The following is a 26,352-nucleotide window of genomic DNA, read 5'->3' as shown; positions in this document are numbered from 1 at the left end:
CTGTTAGCCTATTTAGGTTTTGGGACAAGGTAGGCCTGGCCCATTTATGACTGCATAAGCTAAGAGGTCAACCAGAACACACATTACAGTAGAACCTCAGAGTTATAAACACCTCAGGAATGAACAAAACATTATGGTGGTTGTTTCAAAAGTTTACTACGGAACATTGACTTACTACCGCTTTGAAACTTTACTATGCAGAAGAAAAATGCTGCTTTTAACTATCTTAATTTAAATGAAACAAGCACAGAAACAGTTCCTTACCTTATAAAATCTTTTTTTTTTTTAACTTTTTTTTGTAGTTTACATTTAACACAATACTGTATGGTTTATTTATTTATTTATTTATTTATTTGTGTCTCTGCTTCTGCCTGATTGCATACTTCTGGTTCCAAATGAGGTGTGTGGTTGACCAGTCAGTTTGTAACTCTGGTGATCATAACTTTGAGGTTCTACTGTATTACATGTCTATGAAAAGGGGGGATTGCCAGAGACAGTAAAGGAACAAAAGAAAAGTAATACCAAGTCAAACCATTGGCCTGTCTAGTCCAGCATCCTTTCTCTGACAGTGGCAAATACCAGATGATCCAAAGGAAAGTGTAAGCAACTTCAGCATAGACAATTATGGAATAACCTGTCCCTAGTGAAGTTTCTTGCTAAGCCCTAGCAGTTAATGATTGATTTTTGCCCTGAAACATGAGTATATATCTCTGCTAAAAAAGTTTTGTTCTAATGTAACTGTAGATGCTTTAAAACAATGGGATCTGGCTTATCACTTGGCTTCCAAGATATCTTATCGCAAAGAGTTCCACTGGTTATATTGTGTTTTATAAACAAAAAAAGTTTATTTTTATCCATTTTAAATGGATAAGTCCATTTCCAGTTTCATTAAACGTCCCTTTTGTTCCTGTTTCATGGAGATAGGCTAAAGAAGAAAGTAACCTCCCAGCCATGCAGCAGCTGCCGGGCTATCTGCCTTTGGAAATATCCTATGTAATGAAGTTGTTCCAAACACTAAGTGGCATCTGTCCTCACTGGTGCATGCTCTTGGCAAATCTTCATAACATACAACCAGAGCACATTTCCACTGAAATTTCAAATAAAATATAATTGCAAAGATATGAACTCAGAAACAGCAATGTAGAAAACATAATGAAACCAATGGAATTCAAATAAAAGGAGGACTTCAAGATTAAAGGCCACTGAAAAAATGGTTGTCTCATATAAACAGTTAACTTTAAACAATATTCAGATAAACAGTATGTGAATTATTGCAACTCCTCTTGTACATCAATAGTAAATTCATTCTGGTAATTCTAGAAATTAAATTTAAAGAATTAAGTTTTATCATTATGTATGAAGTTACATTATTAAATATAACAGGAACTCTACAGTTTGGAACTAACCCTGTAGAAAGGCTTTTTATCATTTAAATATGATTTTTGGGGGGCGGGGGCGGAACCTCTGCCGAACACTATTGCATGCTGTTTCATCTTTAATTTAACCCTTTGAGCATTTCGCAGAATGCATCATGGAAGATGAGTTGTGGGCATCAAAGAGAAAGATAAGTTTGATTAATTCAGTTTGGTTAGAAAGGAGGAATATTTCAACTTACTATCATGTTAATAACTATAAAGATAAACTAGGATTCCTGTTGGTGTTGATAATTGGTTAGACATTCTTTCTGGAATTTCACTGCAAAATGCAAAAGGCTGCAGACTCAGGCAAAGAATGATCTATAGATAGTGGCATGTAGGTTGCAAACTGCAGCCCTTTGCACCCAAGGAAGCCACAGTTGCCAACAAAAGCATTTATCCCTGAGGTAAGAAAGTCAACATTTGGAATTTGGCTCTTCCCAGGGAATCTAGCAATGGAGGACTTTAAAGTGCTTCTTGTTGCAAGGTGCTGGATGCCTTCTATATTTCTCAGAGCACCCCCAGAACCATTAGCCTGAATGGGAAGTGAAAACATCCAGGAGGCATTGAGCACCTGCCAGAATCAAACCCTAACATATCCAGTGCGCCATAGGAGCCCTGCTGATGGAGGCTTCCTAGAATATACTGGGAAAGAACAAATCCCATTGTGTCCTCTGGCTATACACCCTCCCCAGCCACCACCATTTTGAGGGCAGTACTGGCACTTCTGGCTCCCCTAGCACAGTGGAACCTGGTGGGCACTTCACACCTTACTCTACTGTGATGGAACAGAGAACCCTCACACCAGCAGAAAAGGGGTTAAAGAGAGCCTGTGGGCCCAGCTAGCCCTGCCTCGCTATGCCTGCAGCCAGTGCCAGGCCTGGAGGAGGAAGAAAAGGAGAGAACCTGGCTCAGTTCAGGGCTGACTGGTGAAGAGGCAAGAGCTAATACTGCTTCTCTCTACAGGAGGGGAGCTTAACTACAAGCATGAGAGCTGGGACAGCAGTACTGCCCCCTGACCGAGAGAGACTGTTAAGGCCCCTGGGGAGCACCCAGCAGTGAGTGAACTTTACTCTTTGACTATAAGGCCATTGTGGGGCTAGGCCCCCTCCAACTTTGTATCTTCCTCTGCCCAGGGGGACTTCAGGCTACTCCAGGTGAGACACTACAGACTGTTTGGACCATAGGGGCCATGCCCAAACTGAAGGGTCATGGGTAGGCAGTAGCCCAGGGCAGTGGAGTTAGGCTGTCTGCTGGGAGGACCCTGCTAGTGTTGCTTCACACGAGGCCCTGGGCTGGAACCTGGTGGAGAGGGAGGGCCTGGGTCTCCCTGCAACCAGGGCCGGTTCCAGGCACCAGTGAACGAAGCAGGTGCTTGGGGCGGCCAATGGGAAGGGGTGGCACATCTGGGTCTTCAGTGGCAATTTGGCGGCGGGTCCCTCAGTCCCTCTCAGAGCGAAGGACCCACCACCGTATTGTCGCCGAGGAATGAAGCAGCTGAACTGCTGCCGAAGTGCTGCCGATCGCGGCTTTTTTTTTTTTCCTTCACCACTTGGGGCGGCAAAAAAGCCTGAGCCAGCCTAGCCTGCAACAACCCCTTAAGGGCTGAGGCCAGAAGATTCCTGGCCTCAGGTGAGGAACCGGGCACCTCTGCTGCACAGTTGGGGACACCTACAGTTGGGAACATCAGGTGTGCAAACTGCTAGGCTGCCCAGCCCTCCAAGCACCCTATTACACACCTTACATAGACTTGCTACCGCTGAGAGCCCTGCATCCTTGACTACATCAGCAGAGGCTGGAATATTTCAGAGCTGAAGCTAAACAGGTACATGAAGGTTAAAATTAAAATGACAACTACTGTTTATCTTCCTTAAATACTTTAATACAAATGGGTTACAGATACAATTTCACCTTCCACGAAGGACAATCCCTACCTTTTCAGCTTGGTCATATTAGGCCAGATCATCAGCAGTTGTAAATCCGTGTAGCTCCATTAAAGTTAAAGTAGCTACAGCAATTGATACTAATTGAAGAGTAGGCCACTTATGGTTTAACTTTGTTTTATAGCCTTAAATTATGATACTAGAAAAAACACTTCAATAGGTAGCAAAGTTCTGTAAAGAAGCTAGCTTTACAGCGAGTAACTAAAACTGAACAGAGGCTACTCTTAATATGAATTAACAAGGGGTCACCAGTGTATTCTAAGAAATAGCATGAACCATACCCTAGTTGTTCAAGGTAATGAAATGTCACTGTCCTATTTTTAGAAATTGTCTTTAAATAGAGTTCCAGCCTAAAAATTGTAGAATGATGCAAGTTAAGAAGATGGAATCTACTGGAGTCTCTTTAGAATAGTGATAGGCAAACCTCAACAGGTTCACCCAAAAAGCTGGGTGTTTATTTAAACCTTGTCAAAATAAAAATAAAAAGCAAGAACACAAGGGGCATGTCTACACTTATCGGGGATCGATACTGCAGAGATCAATGCACCAGGGATCGATTTAGCGGGTCTAGTGAAGACCCGCTAAATCAACCACAGATCGCTTTCCCGTCAACTCTGGTACTCCACTGGAATGAAAAGTGTTAGGTAAGCTGATGGGAGCGTGTCTCCCGTCAACCCAGTGCAGTGTAGACACCGCAGTAAGTCAACCTAAGCTATGTCGACTCCAGGTACGTTGTTTACCTAGCTGGAATTGCATAACTTAAGTCAACTTACCCCTGTAGTGTAGACAAGGCCTAGTTATTCCCACCTTCCAACTTTATAGTCTAGCCTTTCTTCTCTATTAGACTTTGAACTCTTTGGGACCTGGACTATCCTCAATATGCGTCTTCTACAGCAGCAGTTCTCAAACTTTTTCATAGCGCTGACCAGGTTTCAATACAAAGAAATTGCCTCATTGTCCACCAAACCCCTCCATTGGCACTCACATAACATGCTTGCAGGAACTACAGCAATTGCCTTTATATAAAAACAAAACTATGCAAGTGTCTCATGTAATTGTAGCTGTCTTTGAATGAACTAACTGATGGAAATATCTAGGAGAACCAGCACAATATGATCTGATAGGTCACTGTAGACCACTAGTAAGTGCTCTGTGCACTAGTTTGAAAACCTCTTTTCTACAGCACTGAGCACATGCAGCACTTAACAATGAACAATAAGGTCAAATAAAACTATCCATATTTATTGGGTCAAATTCAAACTTGGTTCTTCAAGTAGGAACAATTCCAGTAAAGTCCATGGAGTTTAACTGGTATGCAGCATGGATACATTTGGCTCATTGTGTCTGCAAAACAAAGTCTTGTGAGAGTTTGGCTATCTTGGAATATTTTCAATACTTCCTGTTTATGGTTAGGCTGGAAAGACTATGAGAACAGGTCTTTCCCCCCTCCCCCCCACCCCGCCCCGCCCCGCCCCGCTCCGCTATTTTGACAACTGTTTCCAACCCCGCCCTGGCTGGAACTAGGAAATGCAGAAGTAAGTGTCGGGGGTTGGGGGGTGGGGTGTTAAAAATGTACTAAATACGTTTGGTTTAGTAGAGATTGCACTGAGCTTAGACTCCTGAGCTAGGACACTTGGGCTCAGGGCTGCCATTGACTCTGGGCAACTCAATTTGCCATTGTTACCTCTTTCTCTTTGTCTTCTCTATTTAAACTGTAAGTTCTTCAGGGCTGGGACCTTGATTTATTACAGATTTTATTTATTGGCTGAACTTATTTTCTCTGAACAAATTCTCTCCTCATTTCTTTACATCAATGTTTGTTAAGCGCCTAAAAAAATAAAAATACCACCTTTCTGCTATATGTAAGGTGAAAGGTAATGGAGCTGTGGCTCCTCTCCCCACCCTCCTCCCCCCAAGCACACGCCAGCAGAGCCAGTTGCTCAGGACGGGGAAGGGAGTAGGGGGCAATCCTTAAAGGGGAAGAGCAGGATGAACACTTGCCTTGGAGCTGTGCACCAACTTCAAAGAAAGCTGAGCTATACACACTTTTTTTTTTTTTGCTAAAGGAAAAAGAAATTACTATAAATTTTTCATAAAGTGAGTATAGTCTTGAGACTTTTGTTACAACTCCTCCCAGCCCACACTTAAATTTGCTTCCAAACTTCACATGACCAAGTTTTGAACTGGCCTACCTAACTCAGACACCTAGCTGAAGACTTTAATAGGCCATTTATGTGCACAGTTGCTTGATATGCAGGTGACAATTGCATTTTTGCAGCTGGAACTACTAGTTTTTGCAGGCGCACCTTTTCTTAGTATGCATTATATTGTCACTATTTATGGGGCAGATTTTCTGTTTTGTACCCAGCCCTGTATTGAAGACAGTGTAGAGTCACAACTTGCATTCTCCATGTTCATATGCAGGGCCGGCTCCAGACCCCAGCGCGCCAAGCAGGCGCGTGGGGCGGCATTGTCGGGGCAGGGCGGCATTTGGCTCCGGTGGACCTTCCGCAGTCATGCCTGCGGGAGGTCCACCGGAGCCCGGGACGAGCGGACCTGCCGCAGGCATGACTGCGGAGGGTCCCCTCTTCCCGCGGTTCCGCTTGAGCTCCCGCAGGCATGACTGCAGCGGGCGCGCTGGTCCCGCGGCTCGGACGGAGCTCCCATAGGCATGCCTGTGGATGCTCCACCGGAGCCGCGAACCAGCTCACCCGCCGCAGACACTTCTGCCCCGGCCGCGGGACCGGGGAAGGGCGGCGCATCGCACCGCCCTGCTTGGGGCGCCGTAATTTATAGAGCCGCCCCTGTTCATATGCAACAGTAAAGTATAATCTGGTCCTATTTGCAGAGTGCCAGCACAAGTGCTAGGAGCTCTACAAACAGACAAGTTCTCTAGCTCAGAATTTACAATCTAAATAGGCTACATACATATGAGCAACAGTAACAAAATGATAACCATGAGCAGAGCATGGAAAACCTGAAACCTTGCCAGTTTATTATGAAGATCTTGCTTTAGGACAGCTTTGCAATGCTCTACTGGTGCAAAGCTGCCCTAGTCATTTTATCCAGGCCCCTCTGTGCAGGGGGATGTTCAAACAAACAGCTGTCAATGTAGGAAGAATGCAAGGCCGCCCAGAGGATTCAGGGGGCCCGGGGCAAAGCAATTTCAGGGGCCCCTTCCATTAAAAAAAAGTTGCAATACTATAGAATACTAGGTTTCAGAGTAGCAGCCGTGTTAGTCTGTATCCGCAAAAAGAACAGGAGTACTTGTGGCACCTTAGAGACTAACAAATTTGTTAGTCTCTAAGGTGCCACAAGTACTCCTGTTCTTTTTATAGAATACTATATTCTCATGGGGGCCGCTGCGGGGCCTGAAGCCTGGGGCAAATTGCCCCACTTGCTCCCCCACCCCCCGCTCTGGGCGGCCCTGGAAGAATGGCTAGTTATCCCTGGCTGCCAGAACCACCCGTTAGGGCTGTAAGAAACTGGCACAATTTGGAGAAGTGGACATATTAGTCAAAGACTGGTGCTGTGGAAACATAGTTTAAAACCACCTTTGCTCCCCTTTTACAGCCACAGCTCAAGTCAGCTTCTTTAATTTACATGTTTTCAAATGCATTTGCAATTCCCACCTCAGCATGTGTAAACAACTTGTGAAATTAACACAGATAAGAATTCTGTAAGAGTTGTTCTTCCTATCACTAATTGTCACCTTTGGAGTCTCCTGTCAGTTCAGGTGTTGAACATTCTTGAAATTCAAAGGTATGCAGTATGCATAGTCTTTTTATATGTAAATCAAACTTAAACAGATAAAATTTAAAATGCAATGTGTGTTTTAGAACCTAACTTTTTGTTATCATTCTTCAATTTTGCTTCCTTCCAGAAGCATTCAGAACAAAGACTATTAGGCTTGGATAAAATTATTAGATTGTGCTCTGACTTGTTCATCTGATTTTTATTGGGACTATTAAAGAAATCTTGCATTCTAAATTTGAGGGTCTTCTAAAAAAATGTCATGGTATCTTAACATCAATCCATAATAAAAATAGTATATTGCAGACTAATTCTAAAATTTAGCTTTACAGAAATGAAGATTAGTGTTCATAAATTGCTATATTCGGAATGTCATTTATTAAATCTGAAACAATGTGCAAGATGCACATTTGCCACAGAGTGACTGGCTCCCTTAAGAGTAAGTGGGGGCCTGGACTGATCAGCTGCTGCCCAACAGGGCTTAAGGGAATGTACCTGTGTCTTATCAAGGGGGAGACAGCTGCGGGTGGTTGTTAGCAACCTCCCCTTGGCAAGGTGCAGGTGGCCTCCTTAAGCCCTGTTGGTCAGCGAATAATCATTCTAGGTGCACGGAGACTCTGCTCCCTCTTAAAGGAGGGAGTCACTCTGACATACACTTTTCCAAAATAATGTCCTGTCTCATTGTTCTGTTCTGACAGGGCCAGATCTTCAGCTGGTGAATAAGCATAGTTTCATTGAAGTCAAATAGCAGTATGGACACTTGTTGGATATGGACCACTCGGACAGACTGTATTCTTATGTTCACCCTTTTTACAGGTCTATGATAAATTTTGTACAAAATATTACCTTGTGAGATATAATTTGAAAACTCATAATCTGCTGAATATTATTGTCCTGGTAAAATGTATGGCAACATTGTATGTAAAGTTATAAAATTCTTCTGCAGGAGGCATGTTCCAAGTCTGGGGAAACATCTTCAGACCAGTTCCCCAGAGACAAAAGGTTATCCAACACCTCAGCCAGATGTCAATATAATCAAGTGGACTATCACTTGATTAAGCAGCCATTCTTTGGCAGGAAGAAGACAGTGAGCAAGAAATTTACATATTGGCAAAGAAACAGCTAAGGGTTCCTGTTCCCCAGATCTCCTGTCTCCTGAACCCCAGATGGAGATGATCTTCAAAGGGAAAAGAGAACTATAAAAAATGAGACGAGAAGCCCCAAAACACTCCCCTCTTTATCTCTGCTCACAGTGTCGATGCCTGAAGAAACACTGAACAGAGGGTGGGGGATGGGAGCTGACTTGAAGGAGTTCAGCCAAGAAAAGCCTGTGGTGAGAAAAACCTTTGCTTTGCATTCATTTAGCTTGTTAAAATGCAAACTAATACCTAACTTACCTTTTATTTCTTGGTAACTAATTCTGACTGATGCCTCATTACTTGTAATCACTTAAAATCGATCTTTCTGTAGTTAATAAACTTGTTTTATTGTTTATCTAAGCCACTGTTTTTGGATTGAAATGGAAACCTCCATTTGAGATAACGGGATTTCTGCATATCGTTTTCTACTAATGAAATGACAGACTTTCTATGAGCTTGTATTGCACAGAAGGAAATTTGCTGGTGTCATTCTGCAATATCATTCAGGATTTCTAGAAGTTTCCTAGAAGCACTCATAACTCGGCTGGGAGTAATTTTCATACTAGAGGCTTTGTGAGCAAGGCCAGGAGTTGTTGCTCTCACATCAAAGCAATGGAAAAAGCACCCCAGATTGGAGAACTGAGGGGACACAGCTGTCCAGCAGTCCAGATTGTACCCTGGAGAATGTCACAACCACCAATGGAAATTAGGCACCTAAGCCCTTTGGAAAATCCCTTATCTGCATCTCTAGATGCCTAAATACCTTTGAAAATCTAGCCTTTGGGAGCCTAACTTCCACTGGCTTTCAATGAGACTTATGTTCCTATGCCCAGTTTTTTTTTTTAAAGGAATTTAGGCATTGTGCGCTCAGCCTTGCAACACCTAACTGATTTAGGAGCCTACATCTCATTTTTAAAACACATGTAAGCACTTAGACACTTGGCTCCTAAATCAGTTAAGCATTGCAATCCTGAGCACAGCAGTGCCTAAATACCTTTAAAAATATGGGCATAAGTCACTTTTGAAAATGTGATTGAAGTTCCTATGCAATTTAGGCACTTTTGAAAATGTTACCTTAAATCGACATTTAGGCAACTAAATAAGCAGTCTGCTTTTTCGGAGCACTTCAGCCCCTTCAGTTTCCACTGAAGCCTATTGGAGCTTTGGATGTATAACTCAGCTGAACAACAGGACACTGATTTAAGTGCCAAAATATGCATTTAGGGGTGCATAATCATATCAGTGATTTAGGAATCCAAGTCCCATTCATTTTCACTGAGAATTGAAAATCCCATCTTAGGTGCCTAATTTTAGGCACTCAAGTTGGAAAACACTTGGCGACGACCTTGGAAGCAATTATTAAATGAATAGATTCTCTCACTGGTGATCATAGCTTTCTTTCATTTTATGTGGTTTTCCCCTCTTGGGAACAAATAAGTTATATTCAGCAGTCAGTATGCTGGTTATTTAAATTATAGTCTATCTTCATATACCCATGCAAATAAAGACTTGTATGCATAAATAATGTTCATATACTATTCACTCTTTATTCCATAATGGAAATTCTAAAATTTATAATGAAGTAACATGCAAGTGATATATAAATATATACTTGGAAGGATTCGTTTTTTATTGGTAAATGTCAATAAATCTCAATTTCACCATAGACACATAAACTGACTAAAAATATATCCATCTACGATGACCACAATTTATATTTAGGCAAAATAAGAAAAATGCTGCTTGAACACTTCTTGGAGTTTGATTTAAGGATATTCACTTTGCATACTATGACATGTGATGTTGACCATTTATATTACACAACTGTGAAAATTGAAATTGAAAGTGCACAAAAAGCTTAAATAAACAATATTATCCATCAAAATGATAAAAAAATAAAAATTGTGCCAAGCACAAATATATACTAAAAAGAAAAGTGTGTGCTAGTTTACAGTGCATATACATTTACCTGAACGTAGTCTTGCATTGAATATGCAGGCAAATCTTCCACTGAATTTACCAGGAGCTTTGTGTGAGCAAGTAGTGAAAGATCGTACTCTGAGTCATTTATGTTACTGATTCATAAAAAATAATTTTAGCAAACTGGGAAATATAATGTTCATGTCTCCTCGGTAAGTAGTATGTTAGGTTAATAGCCTAGCTTAACCCCTGTTAGTTATGGTGCAATACAACAACCCTAGAGGTACAATAGTTCAATTGTGACATGATTTAAATCCAGAGGCATTGGTTAACAAGTTATTTTCAATCAGTTCCTGCCACAAAAAAAGCACTGCAAATTCAGCTGCAGTTAAAACATAAGCATTTAAATCGATTAATAATGTCTAAACAATTAAACACTGTTCTACAGCTGGAACCAGAGTTCCTCTTTTTAAGAAAGGGGAAAAAGTGATCTGGGAAACTACAGGCCTGTTAGTTTGACCTCAACTGTATGCAAGGACTTGTAACAAATTTTGAAAGAGAAAGTAGTTAAGGACATCGAGGTAAATGGTAACTGGAATAAAATACAACATGATTTTACAAAAGGTAGATTGAGCCAGACCAATCTGCTCTCCTTCTTTGAGAAGCTAACTGATCTTTTAGACAAAGGAAATGCAGTAGATCTAATGTTCCTGGATTTCAGTAAGGCATTTGATACAGTTCCACATGGGAAATTAGTTAAACTGGAGAATATGGGGATTAATGTGAGAACTGAAAGGTGGATAAGGAACTGGTTAAAGGGGAGACTACAATGGGTCATATTGAAAGGTGAACTGTCAGGCTGGAGGGAGGTTACTAGTGGAGTACCTCAGGAATCAGTCTTGGGACAAATCATATTTAATATTTTTATTAAAGACCTGGGCCCAAAAAGTGGGAGTGCGCTAATAAAATTTGCGGATGACACAAAGTTGGGAGGTATTGCCAATACAGAGGAGGACCAGAATATCATACAAGAAGATCTGGACAATCTTGAAAACTGGAGTAATAGAAATGGGATGAAATGTAATAGTCCCAAGCGCAAGGTCATGCGTTTAGGGACTAACAACAAGTTTTGCTACAACCTGGAGACTTATCAGTTGGAGGAGACAGAGGAGGGCTAGATGGGGAGAGCTCTGAGTTATTACAGAGAATTACTTCCCAGGTGTCTGGCTGGTGGGTCTTGCTCAAGGTATAACTGAGCACCATATTTGGGGTCGAGAAGGACTTTTCCCCCAGATCAGATTGGCAGAGACTGTGGCGGTTTTTCACTTTCCTCTGTAGCATGGGGAATGAGTCACTTGCTGGTTTAAACTAGTGTAAATGGTGGATTCTCAGTAACTTGAAATCTTTAAATCATGATTTGAGGACTTCAGTAACTCAGCCAGTGATTATGGGGCTATTGCAGGAGTGGGTGGGTGAGATTCTGTGGCCTGCAATGTGCAGGGCGTCAGACTAGATCAGGGGTGGCCAACCTGAGCCTGAGAAGGAGCCAGAATTTACCAATGTACATTGCCAAAGAGCCGCAGTAATATGTCAGCAGCCTCCCAGCAGCTCCCCCACCCCACTCCCAGCATCTCCCACCCACCAGCAGCCTTGCCGATCAACGCCTCCTGCTCCCTACCCGCACCTCCCGATCAGCTATTTCATGGTGGCAGGAGGCTCTGGGGAGGGAGGGTGAGGAGTGAGGGCACGGCAGGCTCAGGGGAGGGGGTGAAAGGGGTGGAGTGGGGGCAGGGCCTGTGGCAGAGCCAGGGGTTGAGCAGTGAGCACCCCCCGGCCCATTGGAAAGTTGGCGCCTGTAGCTCCAGTCCTGGAGTTGATGCCTATACAAGGAGCTGCATATTAACTTCTGAAGAGCCACATGTGGCTCCGGAGCCACAGATTGGCCACCCCTGGACTAGATGATCATGACAGTCCCTTTGCTTCTGGCTTTAAAGTCTATGAGAGTGAAGCCTGACTGGCTGAGCCATGTGCTCTGGATCCCCACAGGGGTGGAGCAGCAGCTGAGCAGCCATTACTGCATCTTCTGTTGCTGCATTTGTCCATCTGGCTAGTATGCTCCAAAATCATCAGTGATCCAGGTGGTTTCACATCCCCTGCCTCATCTCCAGGAAGCACTTAAGGATCAGAGGTCTGCAGGGTGCAGAGGAAGCACCCACTTCACTTGACCAGGGCTGTCTGCAGACATAGAGATTGTGGTAGGATTTGGGTCTTGGGAAGCATGCAGCGACTTAAGAAAGATCAGTTGTTTCCTCACAAAATTAACTTCATGTAATTGTTAAAAAATTGCATGTAGTAACTGAAAAATGAAAATAGACTCCATATAACCCCCCAATCAAAATATTATTTTGAGCTGAAAGGGAAACTTTAACGATTACTTTAAAGGTGAGATATTCTCCAATGTACCAGCAAGTCTATCCCAAAAGCTGTAGCATAATGATATTCCATATACCAGACAAAATGAATACATGATGAGATGACTCTTTCATCTCAGCAGGCACACTCAAGGAAAAAAAAAAGCCCTGAATATGGATCAAGGTTTAGGTATTTAAAAGGGCAACTCAGGTATATGTCGTGATGCAGAAATGTTTGTTGGACTGAGATTAAAAAGTGCTATAATCAGGGTCTTCTTGTAATGCAATTTCTTCAGATTTATGTATAATTGTAAAAATCAGAAGTTTTATGAGCTTTTCGTAAAAGTTGGGGCTATATTCTGAAGCCTGCAGAGAGGCATTTTTTCTCACTTTTGGGCCCAGTTAACATTGCTATATTTGTATCTGAAGAGATTCAATTGCCTGCAAATAGGAGGCTTTACACCCACTTGTCCAACCAAAGTCTAAGATTCACAATCAAAGGACATACATCTTCTCCCCACTCAGTTTTTCTAGATATGTTTAGATAGTCATTCTAGATGGTGAAGGGCCATATTATTACATCAGAGAATAGGAGAAGGAATGTGGGATGGTTGAAGAGATGATGGAATTGAGGAGAGAGGGAACTGCTGACTATAAAATAAAAAGGTAAATGAATAATTTAAAGTAACAAGTACAGTATTTTCATGGGATTTTTTTTATTTATTTCTATTAAGATGACACTAAACTAGCTTTAATTTGCCTCCATTGCAAACAAGTGCATGATGCATTATTCAGAACATATAATCAAACAAGGTGGAGACTGGGTTTACGCAACATGCCACAACTTCTTTTAACGGTAACATAGCCAACAGGGACTAACTGTACCCTGGCCAGCAATAGGTCCAGTGTGGAAAAAATCAGCTTCAAGATAAAACCAACAGGAATGCAGGCTGCCCCCTGCATAGCCTTCCAAACAAAGGATTCAGCCCAGATGCTGGAAATGTAACTTCTCTCCCTTTGTAGCAGGATGAGAGTATGAATGAGGAGTCTATGTCTTCCAAGCCATACAGGACGTAACAAAAGTCTCATGGGTCCCAGGCTTGGGTTTACCTAAGGAACTAGCATTTACAATCCAGCGTTCACCACACTAGACATTGGCAAATGTTGTGATAAATTCAACACAATTAAATCCCTAATAAAACCAGGACTCCAGCGCGCTATGAGGTGAAAAAGTCCATTGCTTTTTTTTGCTCTGTGGGAAAATCCTGACATTCCAAGGTGGCCAGGCCCACAGCAATCCTGGAGAACCAACGCATGTACACTACAACAAACACCATATAAGGAGGGTGAATGTCACAGTTCAGGTCCTAAAGATGGCAGCCTTGGCCTGGGAAGAGCCATTTAGAGGCCAGGGGAAGGGCAGAGAAGCCCATCAGGCCACCCTCTTTCCATGAACTGGGCAATGAAACATGGAGGGTAGAGACAATGTCCTATACTTCCCCTTTCCCTCCCTGCATGCCCCATGTTGCCTCTTCCCTTCACCTCTAGTCATTGCATTCCATGAAATCTACATGGAGCTGGGAAAGGGGGGCCTAGGGAACAAGTAGGCTGAGAAAGGCCATCTCCTGCCCACAGTGCGGATCAGTACTCCTGGTCTCTGTCACCTGACAAGCTACTCAGATCCTCCTGGTTGAAATCAAGAGAGGCTGTTATCAAAATACCTGAGGAGTACATCATGAAAACAGGTAAAACATTAGCAGTGAGACAGCTCACAAAGATACCCATCAAACTAACTTTGCTACTAATGGCCATGGGAGTAAATCAATCCATTGCTGCAGAAGCCTTCCATCTGAGAATCTCAAAGGCATTATGCAGGTAAGTAAGTATTGTTATCTCTGTCTGACAGATGTGGAATCTGAGTCATAGAGAAATTAAAGGATTTATCTAAAGTTATGCAGCTAGTCAGTGGCAGAATTGGGAATGAAACCCAGAAGTACAGATTCCAGACCTTTGTTCTAACTACTGGTGCCCTGTGTTTCCCTCTGCCTAATCCAATGACTTCTAGGGATGTAATTATTGTGATTTTTTTGAATTTGGTGTTTGATCTACAGTAGATAATGGACCAAATTAAACCCCATGTGAGTCCACTGAAGGCAATAAAATTATACTTAACAAGAATCTGGCCCAATATCCTTTTACAGTTTTTGAGCTATTTAAGCACATGAATACTTGCCAAACAGAGGTCCTGATTTAGGAAACCATCCTTATTCAGGAATGGCACTTAAACATGTCCTTAACTTTAAGTACATAACTTAAACATGTGCATAAACAATGTGCTTTCCTGAATAAGGATGGACTTGGTTAAGCACATACTTAAGAGCTATTCTGAATCAAGGCCAGAGTTAGTCATAGGGCTACCAGCCACAGGGTCCCTTGTGTTGGGGAGACTAGACATTGAAAAGAGACTCTCAGTTTTCATTTTTAAAAGAGCTTACTATCCACTTTGTGCAGACTGGAAAACAGAAATCGGTCTAAATCCATGTAAAAATCCCCTCCATGAGCTGCATACTTTTTATATAAAACAGCTGAAATAACTGTCTGATAAAGTTTCTTAAAATCTTTAAATTGTCCCTGTTCATAATAATGGACAGGAATAGGTTGCAGCTGAGGGGCAAAACATGGCTTCATAGGACCACCCAAATATAAGACACATTCTGCTACCAAATACAATCTCCTGTCAATATGCATGTGCAGAACTCATTATCAGTAGTAGAAAAAACTACCTCCCTGTAGGCTAAAGAGGAAAATGTTGTTAACTTTGGAAAGGTGAAGGTAACATTCTACATGGTAGCAAGGCATTGTATATAGACAGAGATGGGTTTTCCCTCATATTTCCATGAGCAATGAGCAGTTTAGGTTAGCCCCACAGAGCAGGTGTATTTTTGTTTCCACAGGTAGAAACAATAGCAGATATTTTGCCAACCACACATCTCAAAACTTCATGTAACTCTGTACTCATGGGGAGCTTGATATATGCCTATCAAGAAAACGGAGAAGCAAATTTAAATTAAAATAAAGCCTCCAGTTTTCCAAACCAACATTAGTGTCCTCAAGCCTCAGACCCTCCGTACACCAAAAAATAAATATCCAAAGAGGTTAATAAATATTTTCATCACTCAAGACAAAGATATTTTTATAACCTGCACTTTTTTTCCAATACATGAACACGTACTGCTTACTCATTTTAATGCTACACATAAAGAGAAGTAACTGTCCTAAAAAGCATGCTGACATCTGTGGGGGAGGGGAGGGAAATCAACTGCTATCTTAATCTATCAGTTCCTAAGATTATTTGGATGAGGGATCATTTTTCTGTGGATCATATGCTATACAATTTTATTTTATGATGTATCTATTTCTTATTATTCTACTAGTAGGTACTAGCATTAAGACCAATGTTAAGACTAATAACATGCATCCAACGAAGTGGGTATTCACCCACGAAAGCTCATGCTCCAATACGTCTGTTAGTCTATAAGGTGCCACAGGACTCTTTGCTGCAATAACAGGAATAATAGCCAACACTTACACAATGTTCATCACCTTCAAAGTGCTTTTAAAAAGATAACACTCTGTGAGGAAGATACAATTAAATTTTACTACACCCATTTTCCAGATCGGAAAACTGAGGCCAAGAAGTCAAATGCCCCACATAAAAAGCCAGTGTCAGAGATAGAATATGAACTCAGGAGTACAGTGCTGTTGATCCTGTCTCAGACCATTAGACCAAGCCTATTTCACATATTGTTTATCTATTTTACGTTCAAAATCTCCAATAAAATCAGCTGGGAGGGAAAAAATTATAAAAAGCAAAAATGTTGCTTAACTGTTTTATCTGAATAGTTTGCTGAAAATCTTTTCTGTGTAAAGCAACATTTTTGCTGCAAATAATTTGTTGGTAAGTAATAAATGGCGTTTAATACAGAAGACATACAAATGTGATCATTAGTTTTACAGAAGAAAAGATTTTTCTCATGCTATGCAATAAATGAGAAGGGATATATGCTGAGACTGAAAGCATGACAGAGACTGTCCATAATGCTTATAAATAGATCTCTAACATTGTTAAAATCAGTGTGTGTATATATACACACACATAAGGGACAGAGGGGGAGGATGGATTATGCCTGCTATATTTACAGTCTGACTCATCATACCTATATTTGAATGCTCCACAAACGTCATTTTAGAAGCGTAAGTATAGTCAACATAAAATACCATCAGACCATATCAACACCTTTTTATCCATCTATATTATTGTTCAAGATTGTAAGTTGTGAAGCAAACGAAGAGGTTAACCACTGAGTTTCTGATCTAACTTCTACAAACTTTAAAACCCCCAGGATGAGATTCTGACTTCTGTTCCACAGCGTAAATGCAGAGAGAGAAGCCAGTGCTGCTAGCTACTCCAAAAAGACACTGGTGTAAATGAGTTCAGCATCTGACCTAGAATGTTCAAATAGCCAATAGTTGCAACAGCAGCTATTTCATAACTAGGGACTTCATCCAAAGCCCATAGGGATCAGTGGGAGTCTTTCCACTGACTTCAGTGGGGTTTGGATCAGGTCCTAGGATTCAATAGCAATAAAATGCCTGTTAATTTAATGAAGAATGTAAGGCGCATCCCTTTCACTATGCAACAGTTTGAAATGTTGAGTGTTCTGAAGCAGTTTGGAAGTGCAATGTGGTCATTTTCGCACCTATACATTTTGCACATTCACTATGTACAAATCTGCAACATTTTACCTTAACAAAGGGTCCTTACAGCATTTATGCTTATGTAACTTAAATCATCAATGAATGTATTTCTCAACTATTAGACAAAAATGACAAGTTTATCGTTACACTACTTGCTGCAAATAGAATTTTAATTCAAATATTGCTAATAAAATGACAATATATAATACAGTCTGTAACTAGTTGGGCAAAATATGAGAACAATGATGGAAAACTGGAACAGAGCCTTAGCAAAGCAATATATATCATTCACCAATCTGAAATGCCTGATAGAGAACCTGCGCTACTGCTCTGCTGTGTCTTGAATTTTTCCCCTCAAGTTATATATCTTTAATGAAAGATCCTCCTTTCTCAGGTCAATATCTTTCCAATGAATGTATAGAATAAAACCTTTGTAGATTGTTAAACATAGTTCATGTCCATTTCAGGCCAAAAAAACCATCATAACATTTACAGACCAAGAAAATATTTTTAGGGATTGAAAACGAACTATTTGCAATTTACTACAATACTTCCAGAACAATGAAAGAGAATAAGGAATTGCCTCAGTTAGGTTGTAAATAGTGACATTTCCATGTGACACATGATGCCAAGAATTCAATTTTATTTCTTACAACTGAAGGAACATAATATATTCACCGCTGCTATAAGACTGTTTTAAGTGGAGTTATACATACCTGCCCATACCAACTGTATTCCAGCATTGTAACTGTAGGGAAACCAAGCCTTAGGAAATTCAAAATAATTTTGTGAATACCAACTGTTTCATGTAATAGGAAGCGCACGCCTATGCTGCTACTTTCCCTTTCAAGTGCTGCAGTCTACAACTTTTTACTTAGCCACCAGCACTGCTACAATCATAGCTTTGTTGAAGTGTTGTGCTCTTACAGCTAAAACCTGTTGATAATGAACCTGAACCCATTATTTTGAGTCAATGAAATGAAAGAAATAGGGCAAAGAATGAAAGCCACAGGGCCAATTACCAGCATTCTTTGATGTATTACTTGCTAGCACCCACCAAATCACTTTGTGTCTTTGTCTTGATCCCCTCTGTTATTCATTAATTATTCTAGAAGGGTTAGAGTTCAGATAGCTAATTGCACAGACAGTCTTACTTGGTGGGGATTCTCCCTACACTGACACTTTCCCCAACTGTGCCCAGCCACCTTGTATTATGCCAATTAATCCAATTCTTAGCATTTTTGTACAGCCTTCCAGGTTCTTTTAAAGCTTTGCCTAAAATATTTTCACTAGGGCTCCTATGACAGAGGCCAAAGCAGATTTAAGAACTTGTTAGGTAATGTTCTACAATTGTATTCTCCTTTCTCCAGGGAGGCCACAAGCCACAACAACCTGGTTTTCTTTCCCACATAGCTGCATCCGTACTCACAACTGCTGCATGTTTGGACTAGATCTTTTACAATAAAAGGACAGACAGATTTAAGAACTAATTGGCGAAAATTTTACAATATTGCATTCTTTCTCCCCCCTGGAAGCCACTGACAGCAACCAAATAATAATGGACTGCTTCCTCCTTTTTTATCTTTGTCAGACAGTAACTACACTGAGTTGTACAAATCTTTATATAGATACATGGATAGATGCATAGATAGAAAGATATATATAGAGAGATGTATGTATAGCTGTATATATCTATAATATATAATTTTTGGATACAGTCTCATTGTTAGAAAGAAAAATCAAGTTGTTTTGTTTCTTGATTAGAGCTAGTTGAAACATTCCAATTCTATAATTTTATAATTAAAAAAAGGGACAATTTTTTAACCGTGAAAATAAAAACAGAGAACCAAATGCTTAAAGGGCCACCTTTTCCTGTGAATTCAAACGGTGTGTGTATCTGTTGGTATTCTCAGTTACCATGTTTCAGCACCCAGATCTAGTAAATACGTGATTAACTGCTGTGTTTGCATTCTCAAATGTGGCTATTTACACCCAGGACTTTTAGAGTTGGCCTCTAAGTATATGGATGCAATTTTGCTGTCACAATACCTAAACCCACATTGTCACAATCATGACGACAAATTCTGAATGCAAAATTACAGGGGAATTTGCAGGAACAAGACAGCACTCACAAAATTAGAACAGTAGTCTTCCACCATTACCTACACTCAGTAGTACCCTACTCCTCAAAAAGTCCCACTGAAATCAAATTCTTGTGCCTTAATGTTGCCTCATAATTTGTTATGGTTACTGCAATGTGGCTGTGAGTTGTGAAATCAGTAAGAATACTTGAGAAGCTGGATATTGAGGAAGAGTGGCAGAATTGGGCCCTCAGTCTACAGTGAAGGTGGAGGTGCAATTTCCAGTTTAGGTAGACACGCCCATACTACTTCTGACTGACCTAGCGCATTAAAAAGTATAGCCGTGATGGCGCAAATATGTGCCTAGGGTTTGAGACAGAATCATATTTGGACAACTAGCCTGTCCTGCTGCTCATATCTCTGTGGCTACACTTCTATTTTTAGCACAGTAGCACAATCAGAGCTAGCATGGTTATGTCTACTCCAGGCGGCGATTACACGTCCAGCTCCATTGTAGACATACCCTTAAAGAGAGAACTGAGGCTCAGCTGAAAACCAGGCCCTCAGTATACACATTTCACACGTGCACAAAAAAGGATGTCCCTTTAAAATGAGGTCTACACCATGCAGTAAACAAAAAATACAGCAGTTGCAAGGAACATGCTATAACATTTTCAATATAATCATAATTCTAGGAACTTAAGTAACCTTTCAGATAGCTAATTATTACCTTTGGGGTACCATTCATTCTTAATATTACATGATGCTGTCATTATGGGGTTCTGTGCAGCTAACAACTAAGGTATAGCATCCCTTTATAGAGGTGGTTTTATCGTTAACAGGGATGAAGTATAGTGGAATAGAGCTGAAAATTGAAGCTTTTGGGATGTTCAAGCTACAGCAACAAAATGGAGATTTTTGTAATTTCTCTGTTTTCAAAGCAAATTTTTAGCAGTATTTTGGCATTTTTGACAACCTGCATGTTAAACTCTGTCAGCAAAGAACAGAAATCCAATACTCTACAAGCAACCAGGTCAAAAGAACAGTCCAATAATTAAGAGTCTTACATAAGAATCTGTATAAAACCCAGGAGGATAGGCTAGTTGAAAAAGATTAAAGGAAAAAGGTTGTTTATAGATTTCATTTTTCTGCCACAAGAACCTAAATAAGCTCAGGATGGTGCTTCCCTCTTCACCCCACCCACCGTATGAACACAAACTTCAGAATACAAGATTATTATTAACATCTTTGTTAGATTGATCATATTTTACACATGACTCAGAACGACTCAGAACGACTCAGGTTCTATCTTCAGGTAAAAGCTCATGTAAAATATTTCTGGTTAGTCTAATCAAGATTTTATCAATGATCTTTCCTTTTGGATTGACCTGTTTGCTTGGATAATACAAAAACTCATTATTCACGAACGCAGACTTATTAAGTGTTCACTTTCAAACTCAGATTCATAAGCTACTGTAACATGAAAACTAGGAGGACAACAAAGAGTTCTGTGAATTAATTTATTCTTACATAATCATGTCCATGCATAAAGTAGACATCTTTCACATTCTATGACTTGCCTATTCCTCATTAAAAAGACCAAGGATAAGGTTTCTATCTCATTAATACTTGATTTAAAGAACCAAGACATTTGAGTTTTCTCTGCAATAGTACAGCAATCTTATTATAAATGAAAATTAGTATAAAGCAATAAAGTGATCTATAATTGTAAAACAGGGCGTAGCTTGAGTCAGCATTGCTACTTAAATGGACTTGGGCTTGAGACTGAGTGAAAACCCCACACTAGACTAGATTGTAATTTTATCTCAATTTTCACAATATTTGGCACCCCAGCACTTGGCATCAGCTATGTGGGAATCTCAGCTTTCATTGTGATCCCTCATAGCTACAGAGAAAAGCTTGAAAACATCAACCCTAAAGATTCAGAAGAGTCCCACATTTATTATTTTTTAAATCTCTTCAAGTTTTAAACCAATCACATCACTTTTAGGGAACTAACTCCTCATTTTTGAATGCTTGCGGTTGGCATTGGCAATACTGCATATGTTAGATAATAGGCAGAACCATAGTTGACGTTCTGTGCTGCTGTCCAGAAGGCACAGTACAGGAATTGCAGACCAGGAAGAATAGGGCAGAAGTGGCTTCATGCCTTTGGAATTGAGGACTATTCCAGCCTAAACTGACACTTCCCTCCCCCTGCATAAATTAAAGCAGTTCCAATGGCTGCTCTAATGTATAGATAACTTCTGAGAGATGCTCCTGGGAGAATCTCCATATATAGCATACACTGCAGTTATTCCCTCGCCCATTGACTTCCTCCCCCTCAGCACACCACTTTCACCTGTGCTTGTGAAGGGGCTCTGTTATGCCTGAGTTCTCCTCTGGCCCCTTGCAACATAGATCTGACCTCTCTATGCCACTGGAGCAGCATACGGGGCTAGGACATTGGAGGAGACGAGCGGCAGGGCTGGACGAGGATCTGAATCTGACCCTATCACTTTAAACACTAGGAGCCTTTGGTAGATGTTTAAACCTATGCAAAGTGAATCTAAAAGTCTCCCATTCCAATCTGATTGTATTTTACATCCAGTTTTCAGAGATGTAAATGACTATTTAAGTTGCAAGACAGTGGAGAGTTAGGTCTAATATAACAAATAAACCAAGATTCATGTCCAAATTACATACTGTGCTGATTCACTACATGCAAGAATCCATATAGGGAATCCTTTGAACTACAAAAGAAACAGATCCTGGCTTGATTCAACTATGGCAGCTTGTGCTTATGTTTGTATGTGTGAGAGGTGAGAGAGAGAAAAAAAATGGCTACTGCTGACATATCTTAGGACATAAGATTTCTGACAGCAGTCAATTTGTGTGGAAATGTTCCCCACATACCCCTGCACTGCTGAGGGACAGAGATGGCCAGAGAAACCCCCAAAGTGGAAAGTAATGGTCAAGGAAGGATTATGGCCAGAGTGGCTGAGCAATGGGCTGCTTCCGAACTCTGTTTCACCAGGACTTTTCTGGAGTCCCGGTTAAGATGGCCTCCATCAGCAGAATCTGTAGGCAGGATGCTAGTATAAACACCATCTGGCTTCCCAGGGTGACTCCCACAGCAGGTGTTGCATCCCCATTGTAGTAAGGAGGTACAAATTACAAGCCCGTTCCAACAGGGCTGAACATAATACTCGATTATATGAGCCTAGACCATATTATGACCCATTCTTCTTCTTAATGTATCGCTAGATTTAACACCCAGATCTTGAAAGTCTGGATGTGACATCTTTTAGACTATAAGCTCTTTGGTGCAGGAGCTCATATATATTTGTACAGTGCCTCGTACAGTGGGGCCCTGACCTGCCTGAGATCTCTAAGCAGTAAAGCAATAAATAATTATATCTGAATATTAGCCAGGATGGGCAGGGATGATGTCTTTAGCTTCAGTTTTGCCAGACACGTGGAATGGGTGACAGAGGATGGATCACTTGATGATTACCTGTTCTGTTCATTTCCCCTGAAGCACCTGACACTGGCCACTATCAGAAGACAGGATACTTTGGTCTGACCCAGTATGGCCGTTCTTATGTTAAAGAACTCTTTCAGCCCTGGATGAGATTTTAAAAAGTATTCAGCATTGTCCTAATTCTGTTCCTTTTGAAGTCAATAGAAATTCCCTTTGATTTCAGCTTCAGTTGGCTTAGAGCTAGACCAACACTGAGGCTATGTCTATGCTACATCATTTACAGTGGTTGTAGAACTTCTGATGAAGATGCTCTAAGCCGATGGGAGAGAGCTCTTACATCGGCTTAATAACTCTTGCCTCTGCGAGCGGCAGTAGCTCTGTCAGCGGGACACCGCTCTCCTGTTGACACCGCGCTGCCTACACCAGCACTTAGGTTGGTATGACTTACGTCACTCAGGAGTGTGGATTATTCACACCTGGAGTGATGTAGGTTATACCGAAGTAATTTGTAATGTAGACACAGAGCTGAGTTCTTTTGAAACTCCTGCTTCATCTGCCTTTCTTTTTCAGGAGGTGGGACTTTCCATAAAAGACTTTGGAGGTACACTGAAGGCCCAGTTTTCTAGACCCCTATACTCTCTTTAAATACAGGAGCAGTAAATGATTTCTTCACTGAACAATCAAAAGTTGGGGAAGAATAAAAATCCAGGTGTGAATAAGGTTTTTCCAGTTTACAGATAAATATTCAGTTCATTATTCAAAACACGCTGATAAAAATGTCTCCAAGAGCAGACTAAGCTCTGCTTGTACTAGTCACACAACAGAGGCAGCGACAGAAAGGGAGGTTGATAACCAAAACGAGCAATCAGTTTAAACCTGAAGTAACAGGCAAGCAGCAGCAAAAGAACTTGGAGAAAAGGTCTAAGTTATGCTTGACTAGATTCTCTACTGTATGTAAATATAGGCTACATTGCCCCTGTGAATTTAAGCTTTGCTATCTGACCCCTCTGTGAACTGTACATTATTAGGCTAAAACACCCAGCTTTTCTAAAGTGGTAACAAATTAAAAACCCTCTTTAAAATAAGATACATGAGCTACAGTAAAGATTATATGAACCACTACCTTAAATTCTTCATTTAAAAGGCTGTAGCCCTCAGTTATCTTAATGCTGAATACTGCAAGGCAATTAGATGGTTTTGAAACCATATACATTTATGGATTCATCTTTCTTCTTGAAACAATATGGTTCAGAAACTGGGCTTTTCCCCTGTCAATAACATCTTATTCTTAGATCTTCTCTCTTAGCTAGTAAGCAGTATATTTTATTTATAATTGCCAAATCCTTAAGTTCTGCTGAAGAAACATTTCTATTGAATGGGAATTTTGCTTGAGTGAGGACTACAGGATTTTGCCTAATAATAAAACTAATACTTTGCTTTTCCACAGTGTGTTTCATCTGAGGATCTCACAGCAGTTTCCAAGTCATGCCTACATTGCACAAGACTCACATGAAACAGATAAGATGCTACAGGTTTTCAGGACGGTATACGGAGAAATAGGCCTTATACTTCCATGGCATGCACATCACAAGCACAACAACTCGCTACTAAATGTGACAAGTTTCTACACACAGGGCAAAACCATTTATTTGGTGTTCTGCTACAACAACTTACAGCACAAAAATACTTTGCAGAAGAAGAGCAGCAAACCACCACAAAATGAACATGGGCTGACAAATCAGGGGAGGAGTCAGTGCAGTAACAATAAATAAGATATAGCAGTAGTCCTTTCTGTGGCAACAATGTTAATGAACTTCTGCATCTGCAGAGCTGAAAAACTGTTTCACAATATCAAGTAAAATCTCTCCCAAAGTAGTACCTGGTGTGGATGGCTTTAAATGAAATAGCTCCTAGAAAGAGTGCATTTCACAAAATATCAACAGAAGCAATGATTAGTAACATAACACAAAAGTTGGGCTTTAGGAAGTATGGCACTAGACATCCTAGAAAGAAATGCCCTATGTGTGGGAAAGTCAGCTAAAACTATACAGTAAGAATCATCACCATGCACAATCACAGCTCTTGCATTGCACATAGAGTTACAGAAACTGAAAGATTGCAACACTTTGGCCTTGATTCAAGGAAACAGTTAAGTACGTGCTTAACTTTAAGGATGTGCTAACTACTGTACTGAATGGGGATGCTTTCATGAGTTGGTGCCTCAGTTAACTATTACAACAGGGCTCCATGTCGATACTGAGGAAAATAGAAACACGAAAGTAATTGCAAATAGAGATCCTGACACATGGAAACTTGATATAGGAGCCCATGCCAATGTGTTGCCAGAAAAGGAATACCAGAAAATCAGGAACCAATCTGAGAGAGAAAAACAAAAAATAAATATTCTCAACAAAGAGTGGAGGGAAATCACCAGACTTCAAATCTCAAATCTCAAGTGTACGGATATAAAAATTGCACGACCAATTGGTTTTGAGAGTTAAGGTGTGGAAGCTCAGCCTGTCTTCATAACTGACCAGGCACCACCCATGCTACTGTGGCTTCACTCTTATTGTTACTCAAGCTAGCTTTGATCTGGTTAGGTACAAGCTAGCTCAGGTATGTCTACACATGCTGCAGTCACACCTCCTGAATGCAATGCAGAAATATCCTTTGGCACTTCTGAAAATCCAAGCTGTAGGTGGGTGCCTAAATATATATTTAGGAAACTAACTTTAGGCTCCTACTTTTGAAAATGGTGGCTAGCAACATTTATTCTATCTACCTATAATGTCTTTTAAAATTACAAATGCATATAAAAATATAAATATTTAAAAATATAACCATCTTCTCCCACCTTTCTGTGTCACTAGCTTTCTTGCCTGCAAGGGGCTTCACATGGAAGGATCCCTACGCCCACAATGAAGTCAACAAAACTCAACCAGAAGCATCTTGTAGAATCAGATAGTAGTCTCTTTGGGCAGGGACTGGGTCTTCATATGGATTTTTACAATGTCAAACACAGTGAGGCCTTTGGATACTACTGTACCTTATTTGAGATCTTTGTACTAAGTCATGCCACCGTGCATATAGGGATATATAGATATAGATATGGAAAAGGACAAATTTTATATCTATGCGTGTATGTATATTGAATATTACTAATAATGAGGAGGATAAAAAAGGACAAGAATCCATCCCTTTTAAAAGAGATTCTCTTTGTATTCTTTTCTATTTTTAATAATAATTTTTTAAAAAGCCCAGTGAAGCCTCATTTCTTCCAGATCCCCTTTCCATGGAGAAGTGTTTTAGAATTATTTTTAATCAATGTGCATAATGCAGGGGAAGACGTTTCTATCTGCAGAGGATCATCACATTTTTAGAAGCAATACTGCTGTTATCACAAGAGTGGCCCATTAGCTGTGGTGATAACTAGCACAGCAGTGTGGGA

At 40.6% G+C, this 26,352-nt stretch overlaps 1 protein-coding gene and 1 long non-coding RNA gene across 3 annotated transcripts in view; one reads left to right on the top strand and one right to left on the bottom strand.

Moving 5' to 3' along the window:
* TFEC (transcription factor EC) overlaps positions 1-26,352 on the bottom strand; it is a 131,239-nt gene that overhangs the window by 81,549 nt on the left and 23,338 nt on the right. Inside the window, exon 1 of one of the 2 annotated variants that reach the window (XM_044978979.1) lies at positions 18,056-18,177. The exons of the other annotated variant lie outside the window; for it this stretch is intronic. Coding sequence (XP_044834914.1) covers positions 18,056-18,082 — 27 coding nt within the window. The 5' untranslated portion in view covers positions 18,083-18,177. Of the gene's footprint in view, positions 1-18,055; positions 18,178-26,352 lie in introns of those variants that run through there. 2 annotated transcript variants of the gene reach the window in all.
* Positions 2,321-8,486, top strand: LOC123343714. The gene is made up of 3 exons (XR_006572331.1): positions 2,321-2,473; positions 7,810-7,927; positions 8,058-8,486. It is a non-coding gene; the product is annotated as an uncharacterized LOC123343714 (long non-coding RNA).

Source organism: Mauremys mutica, chromosome 1 (genome assembly GCF_020497125.1).
Source record: "Mauremys mutica isolate MM-2020 ecotype Southern chromosome 1, ASM2049712v1, whole genome shotgun sequence".
Classification (NCBI taxonomy): Eukaryota; Metazoa; Chordata; order Testudines; family Geoemydidae; genus Mauremys; species Mauremys mutica.
Note: the sequence above shows the minus strand (reverse complement) of the source record. Positions and strands in the feature narration are given on the sequence as shown.